At 44.8% G+C, this 26440-nt stretch overlaps 2 protein-coding genes and 1 pseudogene across 4 annotated transcripts; 2 read left to right on the top strand and 1 right to left on the bottom strand.

Moving 5' to 3' along the window:
- The first annotated feature begins 9353 nt into the window (after positions 1 to 9353).
- On the top strand, positions 9354 to 24597 carry CENATAC (centrosomal AT-AC splicing factor). Of its 2 annotated transcripts, XM_069470804.1 has the most exons (12): positions 9358 to 9418; positions 9940 to 10501; positions 10620 to 10783; positions 11201 to 11299; positions 20595 to 20661; positions 20741 to 20803; positions 21147 to 21211; positions 21363 to 21468; positions 22473 to 22503; positions 23813 to 23902; positions 23985 to 24117; positions 24202 to 24359. In XM_069470804.1, the coding sequence occupies exons 2-12, from the start codon at positions 10364 to 10366 to the stop codon at positions 24263 to 24265; spliced, it is 1020 nt and encodes a 339-aa protein (XP_069326905.1). In that variant the 5' UTR covers positions 9358 to 9418; positions 9940 to 10363; the 3' UTR covers positions 24266 to 24359. The 2 variants fall into 2 exon arrangements, with proteins under 2 accessions (XP_069326906.1, XP_069326905.1); XM_069470805.1 differs by having other exon boundaries at positions 9354 to 10501; positions 24202 to 24597.
- On the top strand, positions 15746 to 15810 carry LOC138385562 (U6 spliceosomal RNA; annotated as a pseudogene).
- RPS25 (ribosomal protein S25) lies at positions 24361 to 26312 on the bottom strand. Of its 2 annotated transcripts, none has more exons than XM_069470806.1 (5): positions 26070 to 26088; positions 25877 to 25998; positions 25248 to 25431; positions 24521 to 24619; positions 24361 to 24428 (listed from the first exon to the last, which is right to left on the bottom strand). In XM_069470806.1, the coding sequence occupies exons 1-4, from the start codon at positions 26077 to 26079 to the stop codon at positions 24525 to 24527; spliced, it is 411 nt and encodes a 136-aa protein (XP_069326907.1). In that variant the 5' UTR covers positions 26080 to 26088; the 3' UTR covers positions 24361 to 24428; positions 24521 to 24524. The 2 variants fall into 2 exon arrangements, with proteins under 2 accessions (XP_069326907.1, XP_069326908.1); XM_069470807.1 differs by lacking the exon at positions 26070 to 26088 and adding an exon at positions 26223 to 26312 and having other exon boundaries at positions 24369 to 24428; positions 25877 to 25972.
- Positions 26313 to 26440: the final 128 nt, after the last annotated feature.

The following is a 26440-nucleotide window of genomic DNA, read 5'->3' as shown; positions in this document are numbered from 1 at the left end:
ACTAAAAAAATAGAAATAGAAATTATATGGAAAACTAAAAATACATATAGAAAAAATTAGCCAGGCATGGTGGCACATGCCTGTAGTCCCAGCTACTCAGGAGGCTGAGGCAGGAGGATTGCTTGAGCCCAGGAGTTTGAGGTTGCTGTGAGCTAGGCTGACACCACAGCACTCTAGCCTGGGCAACAGAATGAGACTCTGTCTCAAAAAAAGCAAAAAAAAGTTTATCTGAATACTAGTCATATTTTCCCAACTTTCTATTTTATTAGCTGAAATACTTCTATAGAAAAAGATCTTCCTCTCATCCATAATTTAGTTTTTCTGAGGTACAGTTTTTACAAGAAGGGCAAGAGTACCTAATTCCTTCCCTTGATATGCTAGTCTTAAAAACTAGCAGTTGGCCAGGTGTGGTGGCTCACGCCTATAATCAAAGCACTTTGGGAGGCTGGTGGGGAGGATCGCTTGAGGCGAGGAGTTCAAGGTCAGCATAGCAAGGCCCCACCTCTAGAAAAAAAAAAAAAAAAAAAACAGAAAACTAGCTGGCATGGTGGTGCACGCCTGTAGTACCAGCTTCTCAGGAGGCTGAGCCAGGACGATCACCTGAGCCAGGAGGTGGAGGCTGCACTGAGCTATGTTGATGCCACTGCACTCCAGCTTGGGTGATAGAACAAGATCCCATCTTAAACAAAAGACAAGTTGGCTCCCTAGCAGCGAAGACGTAGCTTTAGAGTAGTCTTACAGCCTAGACAGGAAGCAGGTGAATGAGAAGTCCGGCAGGGGAAGACAGGATGGCATGCAGAGAGGAGTGGGAGGGATAGGAGCAGGCTACACAGGTACGCAGGGGCCAAATCGCTGTCAGCCGTGGGGGGCTCGCCCACAGGTGAGTGACTCAGTTGTATTTGTGTTTAAGATTAGAAAGAGTGCCCAGCTGTGTTGTGGATGGTACACAAGAAAGGGGAAAGGCTGGAGAAGACCAGTTAATTGCTGATGGAATGACTCGGGGGAGAAGTTCCTGCTCTAAGACGGGTGGAAGGCATGAGGGGAGGAAAGGGATCCCAAAGTTTTAGGAAGTACAATCTGCTCATTGGGACATGTAGGGAGAGGGAGGAATCCCAGCTGATTTGGGGACTTTGTGGGGAGTAAGAGATACAACTGGAAAAAGGGCTAGAGGATGTTTATGTGGTGAACATGGGAATCCTGTACACCATCCTAGCGGTGGTGGTTGCCGCCATAAGCAGTTGGAGGAGAGTCCAAAGCACAGGGAAGAGGTAGGGACTACTGGGGTAGGTTTGGGGTAAGCTTCAGATGAAGCCACAGCTGGGGCTAAGTGAAGAGAAGCCTGGTATTTATGGGGCAGTTGAAGGAACTACACAGGAGAAAGGAAAGAATTTCTTGCAAGAGTAGTCAGGCTCAAGCCTCATTTCCCCATTTAACCATTGTCAACATTTAATCTCACCTTTGCATCAGGAGTGCTGAACATTTTTGCTCAATTTTAGCAGGGATTAATGGGGGGAGAAGGACAATGAATCACTGTGGGGAGATCAGGGCCTGAGACTTGTTACTCTTCCCTGTGCTGGTCTCTAGCACCCCTTAGGAGAAGCCACCTATGGAACAAGAGTCCTGGAGGCTGCAGGTCCCAGCTGGGCTGCTGTGGCCTTCCTGGATGCAGAAGAGAGCTCCAGAGAAGGGCCAGCTGGCAGCCTCAGGTCTGAGGGGAAGAGGGGGAAGCCTGGGGACGAGAAAGGAGTGAGGTTTGAGTTCTACCAGGATCCCAGAGACACTCAGTGCTTAAAGTCAATGCTGGATCTCCCACAGGACTGAGATGACAGCTCTTACTCCCTCTCCTGCTCTTCCCTCCCCCACAGTAGGCCTGCACAGAAACAGGGCTCTGACCTCAGAGCCACCGCTGCCTGCCTGGGTGTCACTTTTGTCCAGAGGTGGCAGTGAGTGGTGCTTGACTCTTGAGAGTAGCTCCCAGGTCTCTGCAGCTGGCCGGGGTTAAGAAGTCTCACTTTTTCATCTTTCCTCCCTGCCCTCCTTGCTGGTTATACATTCTGATGTAGCTCCTGCCTCATCCTGGAAAAACCTACCTCAGGCAAGGCTTTCTCTTTGAGCCTCAGTGTTCTAATCAGGAAAATAAGCTGATGCCTTTCTTAGTATCAGGGTGGGAAACAAATGGGATGAAATAAGGTGCCTAATGCAGAACTTGGTTCATGGTGGAAGCTAAGTATTAATAAATGGTAACTATCTTATTATTCATTGTGACGTCTAGGTAGGAGTCTCCTCCCCGTTCCAGGAGACTGGTGGACCCATAATGGTCTGCACCTACTTTAAACACTCCAAAACTCTTAGTGGTAGCCCAGACCTTGCTGTTGCTTAGAAACACTTTGATTTTTCTGTCCTTGACTCTCAGCTCTGCTCCCTCCCAGCAGATAACTTGTCCTCTACCAAACTGTGTCATCTTTAGTACAAGTTTTCTTAACATTTCTAAACCTCAGTTTCCTTGGTATGTAAAATGCGAATAATGAAAGCACATAGACATTTGCTTTGAGATCTAAAGATAATGGAAACTGTGTAGTCCGGCATATTAACATTTACTGAGTGCTTATAATTGGACCAGACATTATTCTATGTACATTTGCAGACTTAATTCATACAACCCCATTAAGAAATAGGTACTATTCTCTTTTTTTTTTGAAGTGGCATGTTTTGGAAGAGGTACTAGTCTCATTCTGCCTTTGAGTGTGGTGGCCATTAAATCTGAGGAGTAGCCTTCATTTCCTGTCCACTTATTCAACCCTTAACACCTTGCCACCTGGCTTACTGTGAAATCCAACTGCCTCCTCCCTGATCTCTGAAACATGCTACTCCGGCTGGGTGTGGGGACTCACGCCTGTGATCCTAGCACTTTGGGAGGCCGAGGTGGGAGGACTGCTTGAGGTCAGGAGTTCAAGACCAGCCTGAGCAAGAGCCAGACCCCTGTCCCCATCTCTACAGAAAAAATTAGCTGACACCACTGCATTCTAGCCAGGGCAACAGAGTGAGCAAGATCCCGTCTTTAAAAAAAAAAAGAAAGAAAGAAAGAAAAGAAATGAAACATGGTACTCCTGAAAAGCACAACCCATGTCCTACCAGACCAAGATCTCTGCATCTTGGAAGACAGGCCTCAGTTTGCTTGATTTGTACATTTTTGTGACAGACATGAAACCCCCACCCTGCCCTGTCACCTCTCCATCACCACCACCTCTGCTCTTCCCACCCCCCAGCCCGGCTCCAGCTCCTTTATTTCTAAACATGCACGACAGATTTAGTAGTGCTAGGCCGGGGCTCTCACTGAGACTGCACAGACCCCTAGAGGGCACTACAATTGCCAAAAATTTGGGAGTGCCATTGCTATTGGTAGTGAGGCCCAGGAAAGTCAGATGTCCCCAGTGTAGGAAGACAGTCCCTCACCTCGAAGAATTGACCCCTAGATCACAAGCCATTTATAATAAATGAGCTGTGCCAAGAGCTTAACTTGGTTTTACACCTAAGCAGAAAATATTTGTTGCATCATTTTAATAGACACTGAATTTTCCAGGAATGCAACTATTACGTTAAATGAAGGAAGACTGTACTTTTTTTGGTTTGGAGGTTTACCAAGAGTTGTTTGCCATTTTGGAAAATCACGTCACTGACAGCAGAGCTGCTCTGGTATTTTCACATGCCTGTACCAGTTTGTGTTTGTATCTATGGCACTCAGGGATTCTACGTGTATAAACAAATACACTTATTTAGCTGTTATTTCAAGGTAGCTAATATAAAGAAAAAGTATTTTTAATATTGATTTGAATATCATCTCTTAAATCTAAGCTATTCATAAGTATGCAAATTTTCAACTATCTCATGTCTTCAAGTATAGTTTGTCCACTGGAAAACATTTTATAAACTTTTCTCCCCTTCTTTTTCTGTTATTATAGTTAGAGCATTACATTGATCTTTTAAAAGTTATATGTGTAGGTCAGTTATTTTATCAATAAGATTCATTTCAGGGTAGTGAAGATGGCCTTGTAAAGTATTTGTCCCATTCCTAGGTGTGAAGGCTGACACGGTAAAGAACCACTAAACCAAGCAACGAATGAGATGCAGCCCCCATCCCACAGGGGCTCGCTTAGCGGTGCTACTGGCAACCAGGGAGAACAGCACAAAGGAATAAGTGATGCTCACGCCCAGACCCCTAGAGCCCAGCATGGGACCTGTTAGGTAATGTCTTAGTCTGTTTTGTGCTGCCATAACAGAATATCACAGACTGGGTAATTTATAACGAATAGAAATTTATTGGCTCACAATAAACAAAAAATTAAAAAATTAAAAAAAGAAAGAAAAAGAAATTCATTGGCTCACAGTCCCGGAGGCTGGGAAGTCCAAGATCCAGAGGCCGCAGCTCATGAGGGCCTTCTTGCTGCATCATCCCATAGCCCACAGTGGAAGGGCAAAGAGGGCAAGAGAGAGAGAGAGAGAGAGAAAAGGGAACCAAACTCGCCCTTTTATAAGGACCTCACTCCTGTGATAACAGTGTTGAGGTCAGGAGTTCAAGACTAGCCTGAGCAACAGCAAGAGCTCCACCTCTACAAAAAAATGGGAAAAAATTAGCTGATGCCACTGCACTCTAGCCAGGGTGACAGAGCAAGCAAGACCCTGTCTTTAAAAAAAAAAAAAAAGAAAGAAAGATGAAACATGGTACTCCTAAGAAGTACAACCCATGTCCTACCAGACCAAGATCTCTGCATGGGGGCAGAGCCCTCATGGCCCGATCACCTCTCATCAGGCCCCACCTCCCCAACACTGTGGCATTGGGGATTAAGTTTCCAAAACATGAACTTTGGGGCACACACTCAAACCATAGCGGGCAGTGAGGCTGCACTGTTTGCCATGAATTATCACTAGTCACGTCCATAATAGGCAGATTCCACGTTCCCTGAAAGCACAGAGGAAAAAAGCAATTAGCTCTTACTGAAGTAGCTGGGGAAGGCTTCTCACAGGAGATGCTGGAACTTGGTATTTTTTTCAGGTCTGGAAAACGACAGCTAGTCTTTCTTCACAAGTGCCCAAAGCCATCCCTGGTCTGTGGGAACTGCTGATGCTCCAAGGAGGCAGAAGTGAAGGCTGGGGAGGTGGGGAAGATCAGGGGTAGGATGGGAAGAGACTAGTGCCAAGGAAAAGATGGGACAGACATTTGCACATGCCCTTTCCCTAATCGACTCACTTTCCTCTCCTGGACTGCCTGGATGCTAATTTCTATCTGACAGCCACTGGACGAGTGGGTGGGGGGACCAGGCCAGGTCACTTGCTCTGAGCCCACCCAGTGCTCTTGTGCAGCCAGAGCCCCTCATCTACCACCCTAGTCCATCCAACTCCCAGGAAGGAGCAGGTCCTAAGCTCTGCTGTCACCTGATTTCGCCACAACTGGTCCGCCTCATCTGCACTGTGTGCACATCCTCATCACTGTCCACATTCCTGTCAATGTCTAGTTTAAGGTGCAAGTGGATCCCAAGAGGCAACAGGTCAGAAGAAAAGAACACAACCATATAGCCTTTGTGGAAAAAGTAGCACTGAGAAAAATCTGCCTTTGCCCACATTGCTCTCTAATAAAATATCATATTCAGCCAAGTGCGGTGGCTCACGCCTTTAATCCTAGCACTCTGGGAGGCTGACGCAGGAGTTCGAGACCAGCATGAGCAAGAGCAAGACCCCGTCTCTACAAAAAATAGAAAAAAATTAGCTGGGCATAGTGGCACATGCCTGTATTCCCAGCTATTCAGGAGGCTGAGGCAGAAAAATCGCTGAGCCCAGGAGTTTGAGGTTGCAGTTGAGCTGTGATGATGCCACTGCACTCTAGCCTGGGTGACAGTGAGACTCTGTCTCAAAAAAAACAAACAAACAAATAAAAGATCATACTCTTTTTCTTTATTCAACAACTATTTGTTGAGCATTGCTATGCCAGGCCCTATGCCAGGTGTTAGGGATACAGTGAAACACAAAGTGGTTCCTCCCTCACGGAGTGTTCGGTCTAGATGGAAAGGCAGACGCCATAGCCACAGCACTCTAGCCCAGGCAATGGGAGAAATAGCCAAAGGTGAAATTAGGGAGGGAAGCAGGGACTAGACCAGGTAGGCTTTTCTAGACTATGAGAAAGGATTTGGATTTTTTTCAAGTATAGTGGAAAGTAACTTTAGTAACTGATATAACCCATTTGTTGTTGTTTCTGTTGATCATGATCAGCCACTCACTGAAAGTGGCTTGTTGGGGAAAGCCAAGATGGAGGCAGGAAGATCCATTAGGAGGTAACTGCAGTAATCCAGGCGGGCTGGGGCAGCGGCAGAAGAGACGGAGAGAGGCAGATCAATATGACGATGTCTCTTGAGGGTAGAAAAAACAAGTCAATAGGACTGACTGGATGCAGGAGGAGAAAAGACAAGGATAACACCAAGGTTTTTGGTTTGAGCAATTGAGTGAATGGTGAGGAGAGGAAATATGTTGAAGCAGCAGGTTTGAGCAATTCTGTGTTTGTTTATTTATTTATTTATTTTTTTGAGACAGAGTCTCGCTCAGTTGCCTGGGCTAGAGTGCCGTGGCATCAGCCTAGCTCACAGCAACCTCAAACTCCTGTGCTCAAGCAATCCTCCTGCCTCAGCCTCCCGAGTAGCTGGGACTACAGGCATGCGCCACCATGCCTGGTTAGTTTTTTCCTATATATTTTTAGTTGTCCGGTTAATTTCTTTCTATTTTCAGTAGAGACGGGGTCTCGCTCTTGCTCAGGCTGGTCTCGAACTCCTGACTTTGAGCGATCCTCCCGCCTCGGCCTCCCAGAGTGCTAGGATTACAGGCGTGAGCCACCGCGCCCGGCCTGTGTTTAGAATCTATGAGACAATCAGGGTGGTTATGTCAAGTAGATAGTTGTTTAGAAGAGAAGCCTGGGTTGAAGATGTAAATACATTTGAGAGTCATAAGTATATCCACAGTATTTAATATCATGCTCTATGTAGGACATAGAAAGATATTCACAATACACTGGGTGTGGTGGCTCACACCTATAATCCCAGTGACTCAGGAGGCTGACGTGGGAGGATTGCTTGAGGCCAGAAGTTCAAGATCAACCTGGGCAACACAGTGACACAATCCCTGCACTTGAGGGGCTTTTCAACTATTGGGTTTTCAACTGACTTACTAAACAAAAATGAATGACAGGATGAGCAAAAGATCTTGGAGCCAAGAAATTAATTCTACAGGGACAACTCTGGAAGGCTTCACAAAAGGAGTGACATTCCATTCTTTCAATAAACATTAATTCAAAGATTACCACCAGATAAAGTCACCAGCTTCATGGAAATGATATTCGAGTTCATATTTCAGAAAGAATAGTTCGGGACTTGCCTGGGCCACATGGCAGGGCACTGTCTCTACAAGAAATTTAAAAAATTAGCTGGGCATGGTGGCATGTGCCTGTAGTCCTAGCTACTAGGGAGGCTGAGGCAGGAGGAGCCCAGGAGTTTGAGGTTACAGTGAGCTATGATTGGGCCACCGCACTCCAGCCTGGGCAACAAAGCAAGACCCTGTCTCAAGACAAACAAATAAAACAAAACTGGAAAGAAGAAAATTCCAGGCACAGGAAACCAAGGGCTGGAGGGAGATGCTAAAATTCAAAGGAGCTATAGGACTATTGGAATATTGCTCACAGGAGGGGTGGAGGTGGTCAGCCAAGGGTAGAGAAGAGCCAAGGAAGTTGGGAATCATACTGTAAAAGGCTTTGAATAGCTTGTCAAGGGAGTTTAGATTTGTCCTGATGGCAATTTAGGGGTATTCAATTAATCAGGAAAGTCATTTTGTAGACTTTCTTAAGACCACAGTGTGGAGGATATATGGAGCAGACACTTAGAAACCAGTTAGAAAGGTTTTACATGAATCCAAGCAAGAAAGGAAGGAAACTGAGACGAGGTACACTCAGAGTATAAAAAATGGAGGAAGACTTTAAACATCTCAGAGTTCAACGAATAAGACAACTTGAGCAGGGTGGATATGGGGTTGAGTAAAAGAAATGTCAGGAGTGTCAAAGATAACTCACTCCAAACCTTAAGGCTTTACCTTAGTGGTATCGTTCACTGGGAGGATGAAAACAGGGGATGTCTTGAAGAGGAAGATGTTGAGTTCCATCTCACACTAGCAGAGTCAGACAGCAGCTGAATACTTGGTGGTAGAGAACTTTAGTGAAAAGTTTCACGAGCAAAATTGCAGAGGGCTAAGGAGTTACCAGAAGTTGAAGCAGATAGTATAGATTACTCTGAGAAGCATTGAAAACATGAGGGAAATGTATGCCTGGGCTGCTCCAGCGTTGGGGTTTGACAGAATGAGAGGTCTTGGAAGGTCAAGTGAAGTAGGGAGTTGCCTTGAGAGTGTAGCTGAAACATGGCTGGGATCCAGTGAGTAAAGTGAAGCCAAGAGGACCAGACCTAGACCAGTGCCTCTCAGACCTGAAGGAGCATCAGAATCCCCTCAAAGGCTCATTAAACCACAAACCAGTTTCCGATTCAGTAGGTCTGGGGTGGGACCCAATAATTTGCGTTACTGACAAGCTCCCTGATGCTGATGCTGGGGCGTGGGGGGGGGACACTTTGAAAACCACAGGCAGAGAGCAAAGCCTGTGGCAGCAGGCAGATGTTGAATAATTTTCTATGTGAAAGGATAAAAAGTCAAGTCTCCTTCAGGAATGGAGGTCCCTCTGCAGTTAAAGCCTAGATTGAAGGTAAGGCTGCATGGGAAGATGGAAAGTGGTAGTCAGAGTAGAACTTCAGAGTTCGCATCCACAGAAGGAGCAAAGTCCAGGAATGACCCTGCCAAGGCAATGACGGGAGGTCAAGGAACTGAGTGTTAGAAGGGTCATCAAAAGGAATCACATCTGGCAGAGGCTAGAGTCCAGAGGGCAGCTCCAACAGGAAGTCAAGATCTTAAGGAGAGGCCGGGCGCGGTGGCTCACGCCTGTAATCCTAGTACTTGGGAGGCTGAGGCGGGAGGATCGTTTGAGCTCAGGAGTTTGAGACCAGCCTGAGCGAGAGCGAGACCCCATCTCTACTAAAAATAGAAAGAAATTATATGGACAGCTAAAAATATATATAGAAAAAATTAGCCGGGCATGGTGGTGCATGCCTGTAGTCCCACCTACTCGGGAGGCTGAGACAGGAGGATCCCTTGAGCTCAGGAGTTTGAGGTTGCTGTGAGCTAGGCTGACGCCACGGCACTCACTCTAGCCTGGGCAACAAAGTGAGACTCTGTCTCAAAAAAAAAAAAAAAAAAAAAAAAAAATCTTGAGAGTCTGCCTACTCTCTGGGCCTGAATCCTGTAGAGTTGACCCTGTACAGACCCACAGACACGGTAGCCCATCCAGGTCAGTGCACCAGAACTAGTAACAAAATCCAAGGGAAGTTTGAGATTCTGGGCCAACTCTGTCTACTTATCTTGTAAGTAAGGTCTGGGCTAGGCCCCAGGTTTTCTGGGGGAGTCTCTAGGGTGGAGATTACAGGCTGGGGACTCCAGCCTTGTGATGGAGCAATTCAGCTTAGCCCCTAAGGTTTAGGGAAGCAGGACCAACAGGGAGACTGCTGATTCTGGGAGAAGGGGCTTGCAAAGAATAAAAATTCCACTACAATTGCACTTTGACAGATTAAAAATGACGACTAACCCTCAGCAATGTTGCTGCACGCTTTACAGCATACCCTTTACGGCTTTACAGGAGCCGCGGTCAGAACACCCCTGGGTGGCTGTGATTAGGTGTTAGATCACGGTCACCTCCAGCAGGTGTTTCCCAGCAGCCTGCCGGTACAGAGCACCAGAGCTAGAGGTGCTGACTCCACTACTCCACATCTGTGCAACCTTCCACAAAGTTCCTTTACCTCCTCCACCCCTCAGGTTTCCAGCTTGGAAAATGCCGGTAAGACAATACACAGCGTTACTGGGAGGATTCAGTGACGTCATTAATGTGAAGCTCTGGACACACAGCGCTCGCCTAGACATACCAGTTACGATTTGTTAGGTTGTCTAATACGGGTCCTTGCCGATGCCACAGACGTGCGTATCCTGTGACCCTCAGTTTGCGGCGCGCTTTCCCGCACATCTGTCTGGCTCTGCTGACCTTTACTCGCCCCACCGCATTTGGGAACATCGCTGACTCCGCTGAGACCGGCGGCGGTGGACGGATCCGCGCAGCCGCAAAAGGTTTGCAGTGTCGTCTGTCTGCCGCTGGGGGCCTCGGGAGCCGCTGGGTTAGTCCCGCCCCAAGGGGTCAGAGGTCAGGGGTCACCGGTTGGCGAAAGACCGGCTGCTGGTGGCGGAGATGCCCGGTCCTGGACCTATGACGCCGGCGCAGCGCTGTCCTCTGTGCCGCCAGACCTTCTTCTGTGGTCGCGGACACGTCTACAGCCGCAAGCACCAGCGGCAGCTGAAGGCAGCTTTGGAGCGGCTCCTGCCCCAGGTGCGGACGCGAGGCTGGAGGGGGCCGGGGGTGCGGGGCCGTGCAGGGCGGACCTGAGGGCGCGTGATTTCCGGTCCCCTTCGGGGTCCTACGTGGCCTCTCCCCCTCTCCCCCGCAGGTGGAGGCCGCCCGCAAGGCCATCCGCGCCGCCCAGGTGGAGCGCTACGTGCCCGAGCACGAGCGATGCTGCTGGTGCCTGTGCTGCGGCTGCGAGGTTCGGAAACATCTGAGCCACGGAAACCTGACGGTGCTGCACGGAGGGCTGCTGGAGCATCTGGCCAGGTGATAGCCGAGCTGAGGGCCTCCGCCAGCACAGACGCGTACATGAGTGGGAGAAGGGTTTGGGGTGGGTGAAAGGAAGGGCGGTTTTGTGATTGGATCAGGATGGATGGGTTGAGTCACAGGCATTGCCAACCTTGAGGGGGTAGGGGTCTTATGGCTGCCATGGTCCCAGTGGTGCTAGTGGTCTGGCTGAGAAAGCCAGCTTGGTCACCGCCCATCACCTCCCCTCAGATTCTCACAATTTTATTGGAAGAGGGGAGGAGACTGGAGATCTTGAAGAGACTGGTAACTGTGTTCCTCTCTCAGCCTTGTCCCAGGCAGAAACCCAGATCTGTTTGCATTACTTAATGAATGCTTAGATATCTGAGTAATACTTTATAATCTATTACTGAGATTATTCATCCTCTTCATTCTCAGCCCAGAGCACAAGAAAGCAACTAACAAATTCTGGTGGGAGAACAAGGCTGAGGTCCAGATGAAAGAGAAGTTTCTGATCTCCCCCCAGGAGTATGCACGGTAAGTCACTGGTTATGAAAAATGAAGTAGCGGAGTGAATTCTCTGTATCTTTGTCAGGTATGGGAGCTTCTTCTATTTTTGGAAAGTTTAGCAGGGCCTTTGTAAGTACCTGCTCTCTTCATAGCACTTAGTATTCTAGGCACTATATTGGACACAAAAGAAGTGTGACAGAGTTCTTGAGATTTATAATCTAGTTGGGGATGCCATTTAGCAAAAAGAGAATGGTATATAGTAAAAGTTGACTATAATCAACTACGTAAATGTGTGGCACAGAGAATACTGAAGTCCTTTAGGAATAGAAGAGGTTGTTTATAGTATTCAAGAAACTGGTGCTCACCCAATACCCACTTTTTGTAGTTTTGGACTCTATTTGAACTGGACTCTGGAGCCTGAGAAACTGAAGTGCAGAAAGCTGGTCAGTATCAAGGGAGTGTGAGCCCTGAACTGCTTCAGGAAGAGAACACAGGCAGCCTCACCATGCCACTTTTCATTGGGACCATACTAAGATTATGGGTTGTGGAACCCAAGAGGATCTCAGAGCCAAGTGTTACAGAAAAACTTCTGGTATCATTCCTACCTACTCAGTGTGGAGAATAATGAGGGGACAGTAAGAAATGCCTAAATTCTACTACCTTCCAATCTGTGGTTCAGACTGGGAGGAGACAGGAAATTGAGGACAAAAAGCAGTTACTCCTCACACCCTGACCCAGATCCATATGGTTTTTGGTGGGTAAATAAAGGATAATTAAACAGAAAATTATTGAGAATTATGAGGGTAGACCCTTTGATCTTATGGAGTGATTGCCAGGATATTTTAAATGGAAAAGCAAAGTATAAAAGAACATATGAAAGAAAATAAGAAAAAAAATACATATATACACACACACAATTGACCCTTGAACAACAAGGCGGTTGTGACCCCCTGCACAGTTGAAAATCTGTGTATGACTCCCCAAAACCTTACTAAAAGCCTACTGTTGACTAAAAGCCTTACCAATAACAGTCAATTAACACATATTTTGTATTACAATAAAGTAAGCTAGAGAAAAGAAAGTGTTATTAAGAAAATCTTTGGGACTGCAAACTAGTACAACCTCTGTGGAAAGCAATATGGAGATACCTCAGAGAACTGCAAGTAGAACTACCATTTGATCCAGCAATCCCATTACTGGGCATCTACCCAAAGGAACAAAAGACATTGTATAAAAAAAAGACATTTGCACCAGAATGTTTATGGCAACACAATTCACAATTGCAAAGATGTGGAAACAACCCAAGTGCCCATTAATACATGAGTGGATTAATAAAATGTGGTGTATGTATACCATGGAGTTCTACTCAGCCATAAAAAACAATAGTGATCTAGCACCTCTTGTGTTACCCTGGATAGAGCTGGAACCCATTCTACCAAGTGCAATATCACAAGAATGGAAAAACAAGCACCACATGTACTCACCATCAAATTGGTATTAACTGACTTAACTGACCAACATTTAAGGGCACATACAGTAGTAACATTCATCGGGTGTTGGGCAGGTGGGAGGGCGGAAGAAGGGTGGGTATATACAAACCTAATGGGTGCGGTGCGCACCATCTGGGGGATGGACACGCTTGAAGCTCTGACTTGGATGGGACAAAGGCAATATATGTAACCTAAACATCTGTACCCCCATAACATGCTGAAATGAAATTAAAAAAAAAAAAAGAAAATCTTAAGGAAGCTGGGCATGGTGGCATGGAACTGTAGTTCCAGCCACTTAGGAGGCTGAGGCAGGTGGGAAGATTGCCTGATGCTTGAGCCAATGAGTTTAAGGCTGCATTGAGCTATGATTTGATTGCCCCACTGCACTCCAGCATGGGCAACAGAGCAAGACCCCATCTCTAAAAAAGAAAGAAAAAATCATAAGGAAGGAAAAATGTATTTACTATTCATTAAGTGGAAGTGGATTATCATAAAGGTCTTCATCATCATCATCTTCACATTGAGTAGGTCTGAAGGGGAGGAGGAAGAAGAGGAGTTGGTCTTGCTGTGTCAGGAGTGGCAGAGATGGAAGAGGTGGAGAAAGAAGAGGAGGCAGAAGAGGCAGACACACTTGGTGTAACTTTGCAGAAGTACATTGTAATTTCTGTCTTGTGTTTGGTTTCTCATTTTTTTTTTTTTTTTTTGTCTTGGAGACAGTCTTGCTCTGTCCACTTGAGTAGAGTGCAGTGGCGTCATTGAAGCTCACTGCAGCCTCAACCTCCTGGGCTCAAATGATCCTCCTGCCTCAGCCTCCTGAGTAGCGGGGACTAAAGGTGCATGTCACCACACCTAGCTAATTTTCTCTATTGTTAGTAGAGACAAGGTCTTGCTCTTGTTCAGGCTGGTCTCGAACTCCTGAGCTCAAGTGATACTCCCTCTTTGGCCTCCCAGAGTGCTAGGATTACAGGCATGAGCCACCATGCCTGGCCTCTTGATGATTTTCTTTTCTTTTTTTTCTTTGACTATTTTTTTTTTTTTTTTTTTTTTGAGGCAGAGTCTCACTCTGTTGCCCGGGCTAGAGTGAGTGCCGTGGAGTCAGCCTAGCTCACAGCAACCTCAAACTCCTGGGCTCAAGCGATCCTCCTGCCTCAGCCTCCCCAGTAGCTGGGACTATAGGCATGCGCCACCATGCCCGGCTAATTTTTTTCTATATATATTTTTAGCTGTCCGTATAATTTCTTTCTATTTTTAGTAGAGACAGGGTATTGCTCTTGCTCAGGCTGGTCTTGAACTCCTGACCTAGAGCAATCCTCCCGCCTCGGCCTCCCAGAGTGCTAGGATTACAGGCGTGAGCCACCGCACCCGGCCATCTTGACATTTTTTTAAGCCAAACCTCTTTATAAAATTATCAAGCCATCCTTTGCTGGCATTAAATTCTGCAGTTTTAGATCCTTTACTTTCCTTTTGCTTTAAGTTGTCATACAGTGACTTCACTTTTTCTCAAATATAGGTATGCCTTATAGCAATCATGTACCCATGTAAAAGCTGCATTTTCAATACAAAATAAAAAGGCATTTTGCAAGAAGTACAAGGTTTTTGTACCTTCTGGAGTAGCTGCATTGACAGCTTCACAAGTTTCACCTTTTCTTTTTTTTACAATGGTCTTTCATTTATCTTGAAATGGCAGGCAACTGCAACTGGAGACCTCGATCTACAGTACTTACCAAGCAATTCAATTTTTTCTTATAATGTCACTTATTTATTTTTTATTTCCCACCCTTCCCTATTTTATTTTTATTTATATTTATTTTTTTATAATGTCACTTATAAGCACTCATGGAAGTGCTTCTTGGGAGCACTTCCAGCATTACTAGTGCCACTTTGTGTACATTCCATGGTGTTATTCAAGGTTTACAGTATCACACTAAACATGAAAAATACATGACAACTGTGAGCGATCACTTTTTATTGTGATATGCAGTTACTGGAGAGACAACTCAGACAGAGATGATTAGTATCACATGGCCTTTTAATCAGATACTGGCAACACTTAAGCTCACTGCAATAGCAACAGGAGGTGGCTACAAAATTATGATAGTAGTAGCACAGTATGGAGTGTAGTTGATTTTAAGCAGTTATGATTTAATAACTGCATCTTTAAATTTGTTTTCATTTATCTTGACTGTGAATGGCACCATGTATGGTCTGTAAGTCTGTATAAGTTTTGATAAATTTTAACTTTTTATAATAGTGTATATTTTATGGTAGTAAATGATAAAATAGACTAGTATCTACATATATGTTATACATTCATGACATACCTTTTTCTTGACTTTTTTTTCCATATGTCTAGTTTCTAATTGTCATAAATGTCCAAAAAGTTTTGGAAAAAAATCTAATCCATGGGCCAGGCGTGGTGGCTCACGCCTGTAATCCTAGCACTCCGGGAGGCTGAGGCGGATGGATCGTTTGAGCTCAGGAGTTCGAGACCAGCCTGAGCAAGAGCAAGACCCCGTCTCTACTAAAAATAGAAATTATATGGACAACTAAAAATATATACAGAAAAAATTAGCCGGGCATGATGGCACATGCCTGTAGTCCCAGCTACTTGGGAGGCTGAGGCAGGAGGATGGCTTGAGCCCAGGAGTTTGAGGTTGCTGTGAGCTAGGCTGACGCCACAGCAGGCACTTAGCCTGGGCAATAGAGTGAGACTCTGTCTCAAAAAAAAAAAAAAAAATCCAATCCATGTATAAGTGAACCTGTGCAGTTCAAACCTGTGTTGTTCAAGGGTCAACTGTATTTGCTTATTTTTTCAAAAAGGATTACATAAAGGATAATCAAGAAACTACTGAGCTGGATATATGACTCACATCTGTCATCCCAGCACTTTGGAGGCCAAGAGGAAGGACTGCTTGAGGCCAGGAATTAGTGACCAACCTAGGCAACATGGTGAGACCCCGTCTCTACAAAAAATTAAAAAATAGTGCTCACTTCAGCAGCACATATACTAAAATTGGAACGATACAGAGAAGATTAGCATGGCCGCTGTTTTTTAATTAAAAAAAAAAAAATAGCCAGGCGTGATGACACACACCTGTAGTCCTAGTTACTAGGCAGGCTGAGGTGAGAGGATTGCCTGGGCCCGGGAGTTCAGGGTTACAGAGAGCTATGATCACGCCACTGCTCTCCAGCCTGGACAATAGAACAAGACCCAGTCTCAAAAAAAACAAAAAAAACTAATGAAACTGATTAGCTGTCAGTATACCAGTTAATAGGTCAGTGGAACAGTGTAGAGGTGATAGGAATAGAAATAAGATTTCTGAGTATACTTTTTAAAATGTAGTTTTTACATTTCATATTTTATTAGTTGTTTTTTTTTTGAGACAGAGTCTCATTCTGTTGCCAGGGCTAGAGTGAGTGCCGTGGCGTCAGCCTAGCTCACAGCAACCTCAAACTCCTGGGCTCAAGCGATCCTCCTGTCTCAGCCTCCCGAGTAGCTGGGACTACAGGCATGCGCCACTATGCCCGGCTAATTTTTTCTATATAGATTTTTAGTTGTCCATATAATGTCTTTCTATTTTTAGTAGAGACGGGGTCTCGCTCTTGCTCAGGCTGGTCTCGAACTGCTGACCTCGAGCGATCCACCCGCCTCGGCCTCCCAGAGTGCTAGGATTACAGGCGTGAGCCACCGCGCCCGGCCCAATATAAATATTTCTAATTAGACATTTCCATGGCTACAGATATTTGGTTGCTTGATTTATAAGCACAGAAAGAAACGGTTGTCATAACTGTAAAAAGCAGTACTTATGAAGTACTTTTAAATGATTGGAACAGTTTTCCTTGAATATTATAATACTGCTTATTGGAAACTAGGTCACCCTACATGATGTTTTGATTTTTTTCAAAGGCATCATGAATACTATGCTTATTCTCATTCTGTATTTTTAGTTTTCTAGTTGAGCTAGTGACCATTTTATCAGAAATGGGTGGTGGCTCACGCCTGTAATCCTAGCACTCTGGGAGGCCAAGGCAAGAGGATAGCTCGAGGTCAGGAGTTCGAGACCAGCCTGAGCAAGCGTGAGACCCCGTGTCTACTAAAAATAGAAAGAAATTATCTGGACAACTAAAAATATATATATATAGAAAAAAATTAGCTGGGCATGGTGGTGCATGCTGTAGTCTCAGCTACTGGGGAGGCTGAGGCAGAAGGATTGCTTGAGCCCAGGAGTTTGAGGTTGCTGTGAGCCAGGCTGACGCCACGGCACTCTAGCCTGGGCAACAGAGTGAGACTCTGTCTCAAAAAAAAAAAAAGAAAAAGAAAGAAATCATTTTAGCATTGTAATTTTAAAAAGTTCTGTTAAGGGTAGATTATGATTTTCACACTTTTTTCACATTTTTTTTTAAAACAGGGTCTCGTTATGTTGCCCAGACTGGTCCTGAACTCAAGCTCAAGTGATCCTCCCACCTCAGCCTCCCAAGTAGCTAGGATTACAGGCATGCACCACCACCCCAGGCAGCAGACTTTTTATTAAAAAAGTATCCAGGCCGGGCGCGGTGGCTCACGCCTGTAATCCTAGCACTCTGGGAGGCCGAGGTGGGCGGATCGTTTGAGCTCAGGAGTTCGAGACCAGCCTGAGCAAGAGCGAGACCCCATCTCTACTAAAAATAGAAAGAATTATATGGACAGCTAAAAATATATATAGAAAAAAAAAATTAGCCGGGCATGGTGGTGCATGCCTGTAGTCCCAGCTACTCGGGAGGCTGAGGCAGTAGGATCGCTTGAGCCCAGGAGTTTGAGGTTGCTGTGAGCTAGGCTGACGCCACGGCACTCACTCTAGCCGGGGCAACAGAGTGAGACTCTGTCTCAAAAAAAAAAAAAAAATAAAAAATAAAAAAATAAAAAAATAAAAAAATAAAAAAGTATCCAGAGATTCTGAATAGGCACAAGCATACTCAGGGTAAAGGAAACAAAATAATAGAGGACCCTGATAAAACACAAAGCTTTCTTCTGGTCCTCAATGCCTTCAAATAAATATATATAATTTAAAATCCCACAGAATTAAAAAAAACCAGTTTCTTCCATTTTCTGGAGAGTCAGTTTCCAGGATCAACTCTCAGGGTAGGAGATCAGTCATCTGCCTTCCAGGCTATCCTACAGAAAGTCTAGTTGTGCTCCACTGTGTTCTCCTTGGCCTGCTCACTCATGTGATGCATTCAGATGATGTTCATCGTGAAACCTTGTTTTGTAATGTATTCAAGTGGACCCAGAGAGAAACTTCCTGGTGATAATCACAGGATCCAAAAGTAAAGCAAAACTGGGAGTCTCTAGGTGCCTCCTAGGCTGGGCACAATGGCTTACACCTGTAATCCCAGCATTTTGGGAGGCTGAGACAGGATGATTGCTTGAGGCCAGGAGTTCAAGATCAGCCTGGGCAACTCTGTCTCATTAAAAAAAAAAAAAAAAAAAATTGAAATGCCTTCTAGTAAGAAATGGACCTTGCCTTGGTAGTGATGGTTAATTGAGTTGTGAGGAGAGCCACTGGAGTAAGAGTACTTAGAAAGGTTCTGTGTACTAGATAGCTCCACAGCTTCTTCAGAAATATCCAAAGGATTCAAAGGCTTAGGTCACTTAGCGAATCAAAGTCTCAGTCTGGTAAAAAATCTGTTTCTTTCTGAAGCCCATCAAATTCCCTAAAATCTAGGGTTAAGGTCAACTCTTAAGTGTTTAAAAAGTTGAGGACACATCAGAAAAGACATCCATCCCAAGCAACGAAGTATTGCCTTGAGGGTATCAAGCTGTGGGCAAGTCCCTGCCAAACCATAGCTCCAAGCATGGGATACCGGTAACAGGTAATGAATCAATGTGGTTAGACAGATTGTGTATAAGTGTCTAATTTTTTTTTTTTTTTTTTTGAGACAGAGTCTCTTCTGTCACCTGGGCCAGAGTGCAGTGGCATCATCATAGCTCACTGCAACCTCAAACTCATGAGCTCAGGTGATACAGGTGCACGCCACCATGTCCAGCTAATTTTTCTATTTTTTGTGGAGACAGGGTCTCACTCTTGCTCAGGCTGGTCTCAAACTGCTGGCCTCAAACGATCTTCCCACCTCAGCCTCCCAAAGTGCTAGGATTATGTCTGAACCACTGCACCCAGCCTACTTTTGAGCATTGTAAATTGTCAAGCTCACACACACAAGGCCAAGACCCAACTAATTTGACTGGTAAAGACACAAGATGACACTTTGAGATTTAGATGGTTTATTAGTTATGTAGGACGGTGAAGAGGAGAGTAAGATCAACGTGCCAGTTTCCCAGGTCCTTGTTTCACACACCCAAAAAGACCACAGTGAAACAAAAAGGGCTGGATGACTACAGTGTGAGTTGTGGGATACCCTGTTGCTGGGGAGCCAATTCTAGTCTGCAGCTAAGTGAGGTTTTTTTTTTGCTTTTAAATTTTATTTTTGATAATTTTTTAAAACTAAGTGATTTTATATTCTGTAGCTGTAATCCAAGAGGGATGGAGCAGAAAGGCTTAGGTCTTATCAGAACCTGGGAGTTGATGAGAAACTGCCTCATGACAACCTCTCAGGGGAGATAGGGAGGCGAGTGGGAGCTGGCCTCCTAATAACTTAATACAGGCCTCCCATCCTCTCGTGTTCCAGGAGGGTCACACAAGGCATTCAGCCAAGACTCTGCTAAGTTGTTGTTCAAGCCATTGAAGGACATGTGCAAGTTCTAAACCACAGATTACTTAAAATGTGCCTTTTTTTTTTTTTGAGACAGTCTCACTCTCTTGCCCGGGCTAGAGTGCCATGGCGTCAGCCTAGCTCACGGCAACCTCCAACTCCTAGGCTCAAGCGATCCTCCTGCCTCAGCCTCCCGAGTACCTGGGACTACAGGCATGTGCCACCCACCATGCCCAGCTAATTTTTTCTATTTTTAGTTGTTTGGCTAATTTCTCTCTATTTTTAGTAGAGATGGGGTCTCTCTTTTGCTCAGGCTGGTCTCAAACTCCTGAGCTCAAGCAATCCTCCCACCTTGGCCTCCCAGAGTGCTAGGATTATAGGCGTGAGCCACTGCGCCCGGCCTAAAATGTGCCTTTATAATGGCTAAGTGGTCATGCTTGGGATTGGTAACGAAGAGCCTAACAGTCTTGACACTTCATATGCCTCCTGAAGTGAGGCAGTGGGAGTTTTGTCAATGTGATATTCCTGCCAGAAATGTTTAACCTGAATCTTATCACAAGGAAACTGAAGAATTACGAATTTGGGATAGTGTGCAAGATCTGGCCTGGATTCTTCAAAGGATTCAAAATTATAAATACAGAAGGAAGCAGGACTGCTTCTAGACTGAAGGAATACTAGAGAACTAACAACGAAATTCCACGTGACCTTTGGTTGGACCTTGGGATTGGGGGTGGAGGTAGAGAAGGCATAATGTACATCAAGTCTATAGACATATATATGTCTATACTCACTAGCCAACTATGGGACAATCTGAACATCAAAAAGAATAACTGATTTTCCTAATTGTGGTAATGGTTTCATGGTTGTATAGAATGTTTTTGTTCACAGGAGATATATGCTGAAGTATTTAGGTTTAAGTCGTATGAAGTTTAAATTTTTGTTTTGGCAAAAAGTTAATGTGTATCTGTAGAAAAGAAAGAAGAGGAAACCAGTATGGCAAAATGTTCACAGTGAATCCAGGTGAGGGGTACACCTGTTCACTGTACTATTCTTGTTTCTAAGTTTGAAATTTCTCAAAATTAAAAAAAAAATCTACTGGGGAACTTTTTATGGGTTCTGAGCTGATTTGCCCGTTTTCTCAATAGATTCAAGAAATCCATGGTGAAAAGTTTGGATTCCTATGAAGAAAAAGAGGACGAGGTGATCAAAGAGGTAAGTTAAAGGCAAGGCCTCTGAAGGACCCAGCCCCCATGATCATCCTGTACCTGTCTAAGCAGCCTCTCGCCCACAGATGGCAGCTCAGATCCGTGAGGTGGAGCAGAGCCGGCAGGAAGTGGTTCGGTCTGTCTTAGAGGTTGGTTCCCCTCGGAGGATCCAGAGGAGTATCCAAATCCGCTGATCCCTGGCTTTCTCAGGTCCAGCATTTCATGAACCAGCTCTTCTAAGAGAACTCTCGGACTCCATTCCTCATCTGCTTGGCCTGAATTCCCTTACCTGTCTGCCAGCAGGCAGGCCTAGGCAGTGAAGATGTGGACAGGGCAGGGCTGGGAGGGAAGGACGAGTTTGCAAGATGGGCAGTACCCCCCATATGCCAATTTGTTGCCTTCCTGTGATACTGGGGCCTGGAGGGTGGGGGCATAGCCTAGGCAGGCTCTTAAGCATCCTAGACACATTTATTTTTCCTGAATCAAACTCAGCCTCAGGCAGTGCCAGACCCAGAAGAGGGCTCTTCAGCACCTGGAAGCTGGAAAGGGACAAACAGGTAAGATTTTTAGGGAATCTCTTGTTGGGAGTTTGACATCCTAGAGCTGTCTGTAATCTTTTGCCTGGGAAATGGGAACAGATCTGATCTTTACCATCCTCATGGCTCAAGGACCTCATCTGCCAGCCTGGCTCATGTTTGTCTTTTTCAGCCATGTAGCCTCCAGCTCACAGCAGCCCTTATACTTGGATCTGCCACCAGCTCCAGAGCTTGACTGGATGGAGACAGGACAACCTCTGACATTCATTGGTCATCAGGTACAATGGATAAGCAAGCCAGAAAAGGGCTAACGCCCCCTCAGATCTCAGGACACCCCTCTCTTCTGATTTTCCTACCTATTCTCTTGGTCATTTCCTGTCCTCTGCAGGCTTTTCCCTCTTACTGCACTGTTCCCTAAATGTTGTGCTCTCAGACCTCTTTTCTGGCCTTCCATAGTGGTATTATCCACACCTGTTGCCATCATTGCCATTTAGAGAAGTGGCAACTCCTAAATTTTGCCATCTTCAGAACTTACAGTTCCAGCTTAATAAAGGGCATTTATACTTAAATATCCCACAGGCACCTGAACCTAACCCCTACCACTCTTGCATTTCCAGTCACTATAAATGCAGATCTTTATCTCCTCCTCTTTCATTTCCAACAAGTAGTCAATTTTACTTCCTGTCTGCCTCTGTTCAACCCTGGACAACTACTCCCCCTGCAATCCCGCCCCAAACACACAGAAAATGATTGCATCACCTGCAACTTCATGCTCCACACTCCAGCTGTACTGCGTTGCTCCCTGCCTTGACACAGTTGCCACTGCCTAAAATGTACTTTGCTTCCCCCTTTCCTCATCCTCTAGTTAAAAGCCTTCAGCTCTTAGCTCAAATGTTACTTTTTCATAGAAGGCTCACCTGAACAGGTCATCTCTATTAGAAGTGGGTGTAGCACCATGTAAAGCTGCAAATGTAATTTGTGTAATTTATGCTTAACTCTCTTCCTACGTACGCTCTGTGAGGGCAAGGTTTTGTTCCGCTGGCATGTAGTAGGCACTCTACTTTTGGCCATCTCCACTATTAAGAGTGTGACCCGCTTGAGGACAGTACTATCTTTCGGTGATTTATTGTGCTCTTAAGATTTAACATCAACTGGGGAGAATTAGCATTGTGGCAGCAGTCACACCCACCTCCTTTAAAGTTGGCTTTGTCTCTAATTATGAGTGTCCTATCATCTCTTGGCTTTCTTACTGAGGATTTTTTCCCCCCATTTCCAACTATAGGATATACCAGGACTTGGTAACATCCACTCAGGTAAGGTACAATTATTCTTTTTAGAGAAAAAAGTTGACTAAGATTAAGCATATGTATTTGATTAAGGACGTACCCAGAATATATGAAGAACTCCCAAAACTCAGTAAGAAAACACCCAGTAAAAACATGCAAATAGGTGTTCATCATTAGGGAAATGCAAATTAAAGCCATGATGAGATACTACTATATACATAATCAGAATGACTAAAATTAAAGACTGATCATACTAAGGGTTTGGCAATGATGTGGAAAACTGAAACCCTTATGCCCTGCTGGTGGGGATGTAAAATAGTACAATCACTTTGGAAAACAGTTCAGTATACACTTACCATAGTATCCAGCAATACTCCTGAGTATTTTACTCAAGAGAAAAGCCTGTGTACTTGTACACAAATCTTCAGAGCAGCTTTATATCTAGCACTCCAAACTGGAAACAATGCAAATGTCCACCAACAGGTAAATGGATAAATAATGGAATAATATTCAACAATGAAGGAATTAATACATGCAACACAGATTAATCTCAAAATAATGATAATGGCCAGACACACTTCCCCCCAAAGTATACACATTCTTATAGAAAATCCTAAAAAATGCAAACCAACAAAAAACAGGTAAGTGGTTGCCTTAACAGGGGGAAGGTATAGGGAGAGGTGGGATTTTGATGGGGCACGGTGATACCTGGTGGTGATCGTTTCACTCAAAATTTATCAAATTTAAATGTGTGCAGTGTATTATATGTCAGTTATTTTTAAAGCTATTTTAAAAATAAAGCATATCGGCTGGGCGTGGTAGCTCACGCCTGTAATCCTAGCACTCTAGGAGGCTAAGGCAGGCGGATTGTTTGAGCTCAGGAGTTTGAGACCAGCCTGAGTAAGAGCGAGACCCCGTCTCTACTAAAAATAGAAAGAAATTATATGGACAGCTGAAAATATATATAGAAAAATTAGCCAGGCACGGTGGCGCATGCCTGTAGTCCCAGCTACTCGGGAGGCTGAGGCAGGAGGATCGCTTGAGCCCAGGAGTTTGAGGTTGCTGTGAGCTAGGCTGATGCCAGGGCACTCTAGCCCGGGCAACACAGTGAGACTCTGTCTCAAAAAAAAAAGCGTATCACACATAAGTAAGGTATGTTGCTTTAAATTAGCTCAGGGCCTTCAATTTCCCAAGCTCCAGAATTCCTGGGTTTTGCTTTTGAATGTTTCTAGTTTTTAATTAAGAGGCAAGTTAACAGCTAGAGCAAGTTTCACAATAGTCCAAAGTTAAAAAAAAAAAAGCCTTAATTTCTTATTAATGGGTCTTCCTTTTCCAGGTGCCACACCTCCCTGGATGGTCCAAGAGGAGGAATACATCTCTGAGAACCAACAAATAGGACCTTCCTATGAAGAATTTCTTAAAGAAAGTAAGTAAACTAATTCAAGATGGGCAGAAAGTTCTTTAATAGTAATCTTCACTCTCAAAACTGTTTCCTTATCATTATACAGAGGAAAAACAGAAATTGAAGAAACTGCCCCCTGACCGAGTTGGAGCCAACTTTGACCACAGCTCCAGCACCAGTGCAGGCTGGTTACCTTCTTTTGGCCGAGTATGGAATAATGGACGCCGCTGGCAGTCCAGGTATGGGTCCAGTGCCAGGTCTCCAACCTACCACCCATTTGGAGATCTCATCCTTTATCCTGTTAACCCTTCATCTCCTTTTAGGCATCAATTCAAAACCGAAGCAGCAGCAAGGAACAAACAGCAATCACACAAAGAAAAAAGCTAATTGTTGCCCTGTTCCCTGTAAGTCTCCAAGCAAAGTCAACACATCCTTACCCACTATTATTCCCTCCACCAAATCCTTTGTAATTGCCTTTCTTAGGAAACAGACGTACCCATTCATTTGATTTAATAAAGTTTTATTTTTCCAAATATACAGTTTGTTTGACCTGTAAGAAAATTAAAAAAAGAATCAGAACTATAAAGCCTTGTAAAGGGGATGTGTACTTCCTACACCGTGAGTCCCTGGGTTCTTGCTCACCTGTTCACGCATCTTCACCAGCAGCTGGGGCATCTCCACCCTTGGTATTTCTGGTGTAAATTACTTGAGCTCTGTGCTTTGAAACCAGCTTGATAAGTCCTAGGGAGAAAGGACAGAGGTTTTCAGTATGCTTCCTCCCTTTCCAAAAAAGAATTGCTCAATTTGAAACAGTTTGGCAACAGAGGTAGATACACCTAAAGATGATCATCTATCTTCACTTACCCTTTAAATTAGGGGCCCATCACATGCTCTTGTAATAACCACTCTCTAGCATTTTGCTATAACTATCAGTCACTATAGTTAGTCTTCATTAATGTGAAATCATGGTAATTAGACCTGCTATCAATTTCTAAATGAAACGCATCAACAAATGTTTTCACTGTAAAGATTTTAAAGTAAACATTTTTTAAATTATTGTAATTTCTTGAGTTATTTAAAAAATATTGTTGCCTCTGCAATTCTGTGCTTTTATTCACTTGAATCATACAGGATCCTTGGGCTTCACTATTCACTGAACTGCCATAGGAGATACATGCCACAAAAGTGGCTTAAGAACCTATTTCCGGAATAAAACATTAGGATTATATCACTAACAGCCAATGGTCAGGCTATATACCTTAAAAAAAAAAAAAATTCCAACCGCTTTTCCTGTGAAAGCACTTAAGATTGCTAACATGGTTAAGACAATTTAACCTGCAAAAGCACAGCAATACAACACACTCCTCACCTTTACTAAGGAGCTCCTGAAGGGCTGCCCTGGCCAGGGAACCTCGAATCTTCAGTCTCTCAGAGACCACAGCTGGGGTTATAAGCTTATAGTTGGGAACTTCCTTACAGAGCTTGTCATACGTAGCTTTGTCAAACAAGACTAAATTGTTGAGCTTGTCCCGAACTTTGCCTTTAGACCACTTCTGCTCACCAAACAAAACAATAAGTTAGTATTCCTGGCAGAAGCACCCCTTCCCTCCCAACAATCTGTGTCAGAAAAATCGCTCCCATTATCAAATATACGTTATAGATTACAAAAACAAACGATACATCTTTGGGGCTTTGGAATATGGCCCAAGCCCCACAGGATCTGTTAAAAAATAACGTGCTAGGCACTGGAGCACTTTATACACACTTGTTTCATTTCCATAACCTTAAATAATATATACTATCTCATCCTTCAAATGAGAAAAAAAAAGAATGAATTCTGATCCCACAGAGAGTAGACAAAAAAAGAATGACGACGGTAGGTTAGACTCTAATAATCTCTGATTGTAGAACCCCCAACCTGAAAGGCCCCTGCTATATTAAAGGCCAGGAGAGGGCACCCCCAGTCTCCCTCACTCTTAGAGGGAGATTCAATTCTACCTTCTTTTTGGCCTTGCCCCCAGATTTGTTCACTGGGTCTTTGTCTTTCTTGGCCGACTTTCCGGCATCCTTCTTCTTCTTGTCGTCCTTGGGCGGCTGTAGGAATTGAGGGGGAATGCAGGCTGATCACAAAGTAATCCCAAGCTCCCCTAATACGCCCCAGCCCCAACCCCAGCCCCGCAAACGCCACTACCAGAGCACATGTGTGAAGACTAAAGTAACACCCGCGCCCGCCCAGAGACTCAGCCCGGCAGTCCAAGGAGCCCTCCCGCCCACGGTGCCCCCACTGAGCCCTAGCATCAACCCCACTCTCAGAACCCCGCCGAGTCGCGCCCCGGATGCTCACCATTGCGAAGCTTGGAGAAGCGCCGCAACTGCTGCAGCCTCGTTAAGATGTCGGACAAAAAGGAAACGCTACTCACGAACAGGACCAGAAATCTCCGCCCGCCGTGAGTACTTCCGGGGCAAGGGGCGGAGCCACGCGCCGGGCGTTCTCTCGCGAAGAATTCTTTCTAGCCAGAGAAAGGGTGGAAATGGACTCCAACTCCTAAGCCGCGCCTCCTA

This window comes from Eulemur rufifrons, chromosome 6 (assembly GCF_041146395.1).
Source record: "Eulemur rufifrons isolate Redbay chromosome 6, OSU_ERuf_1, whole genome shotgun sequence".
Classification (NCBI taxonomy): Eukaryota; Metazoa; Chordata; class Mammalia; order Primates; family Lemuridae; genus Eulemur; species Eulemur rufifrons.
The sequence above is the reverse complement of the archived record's forward strand: the minus strand, read 5'-3'. Positions and strand labels throughout refer to the sequence as shown.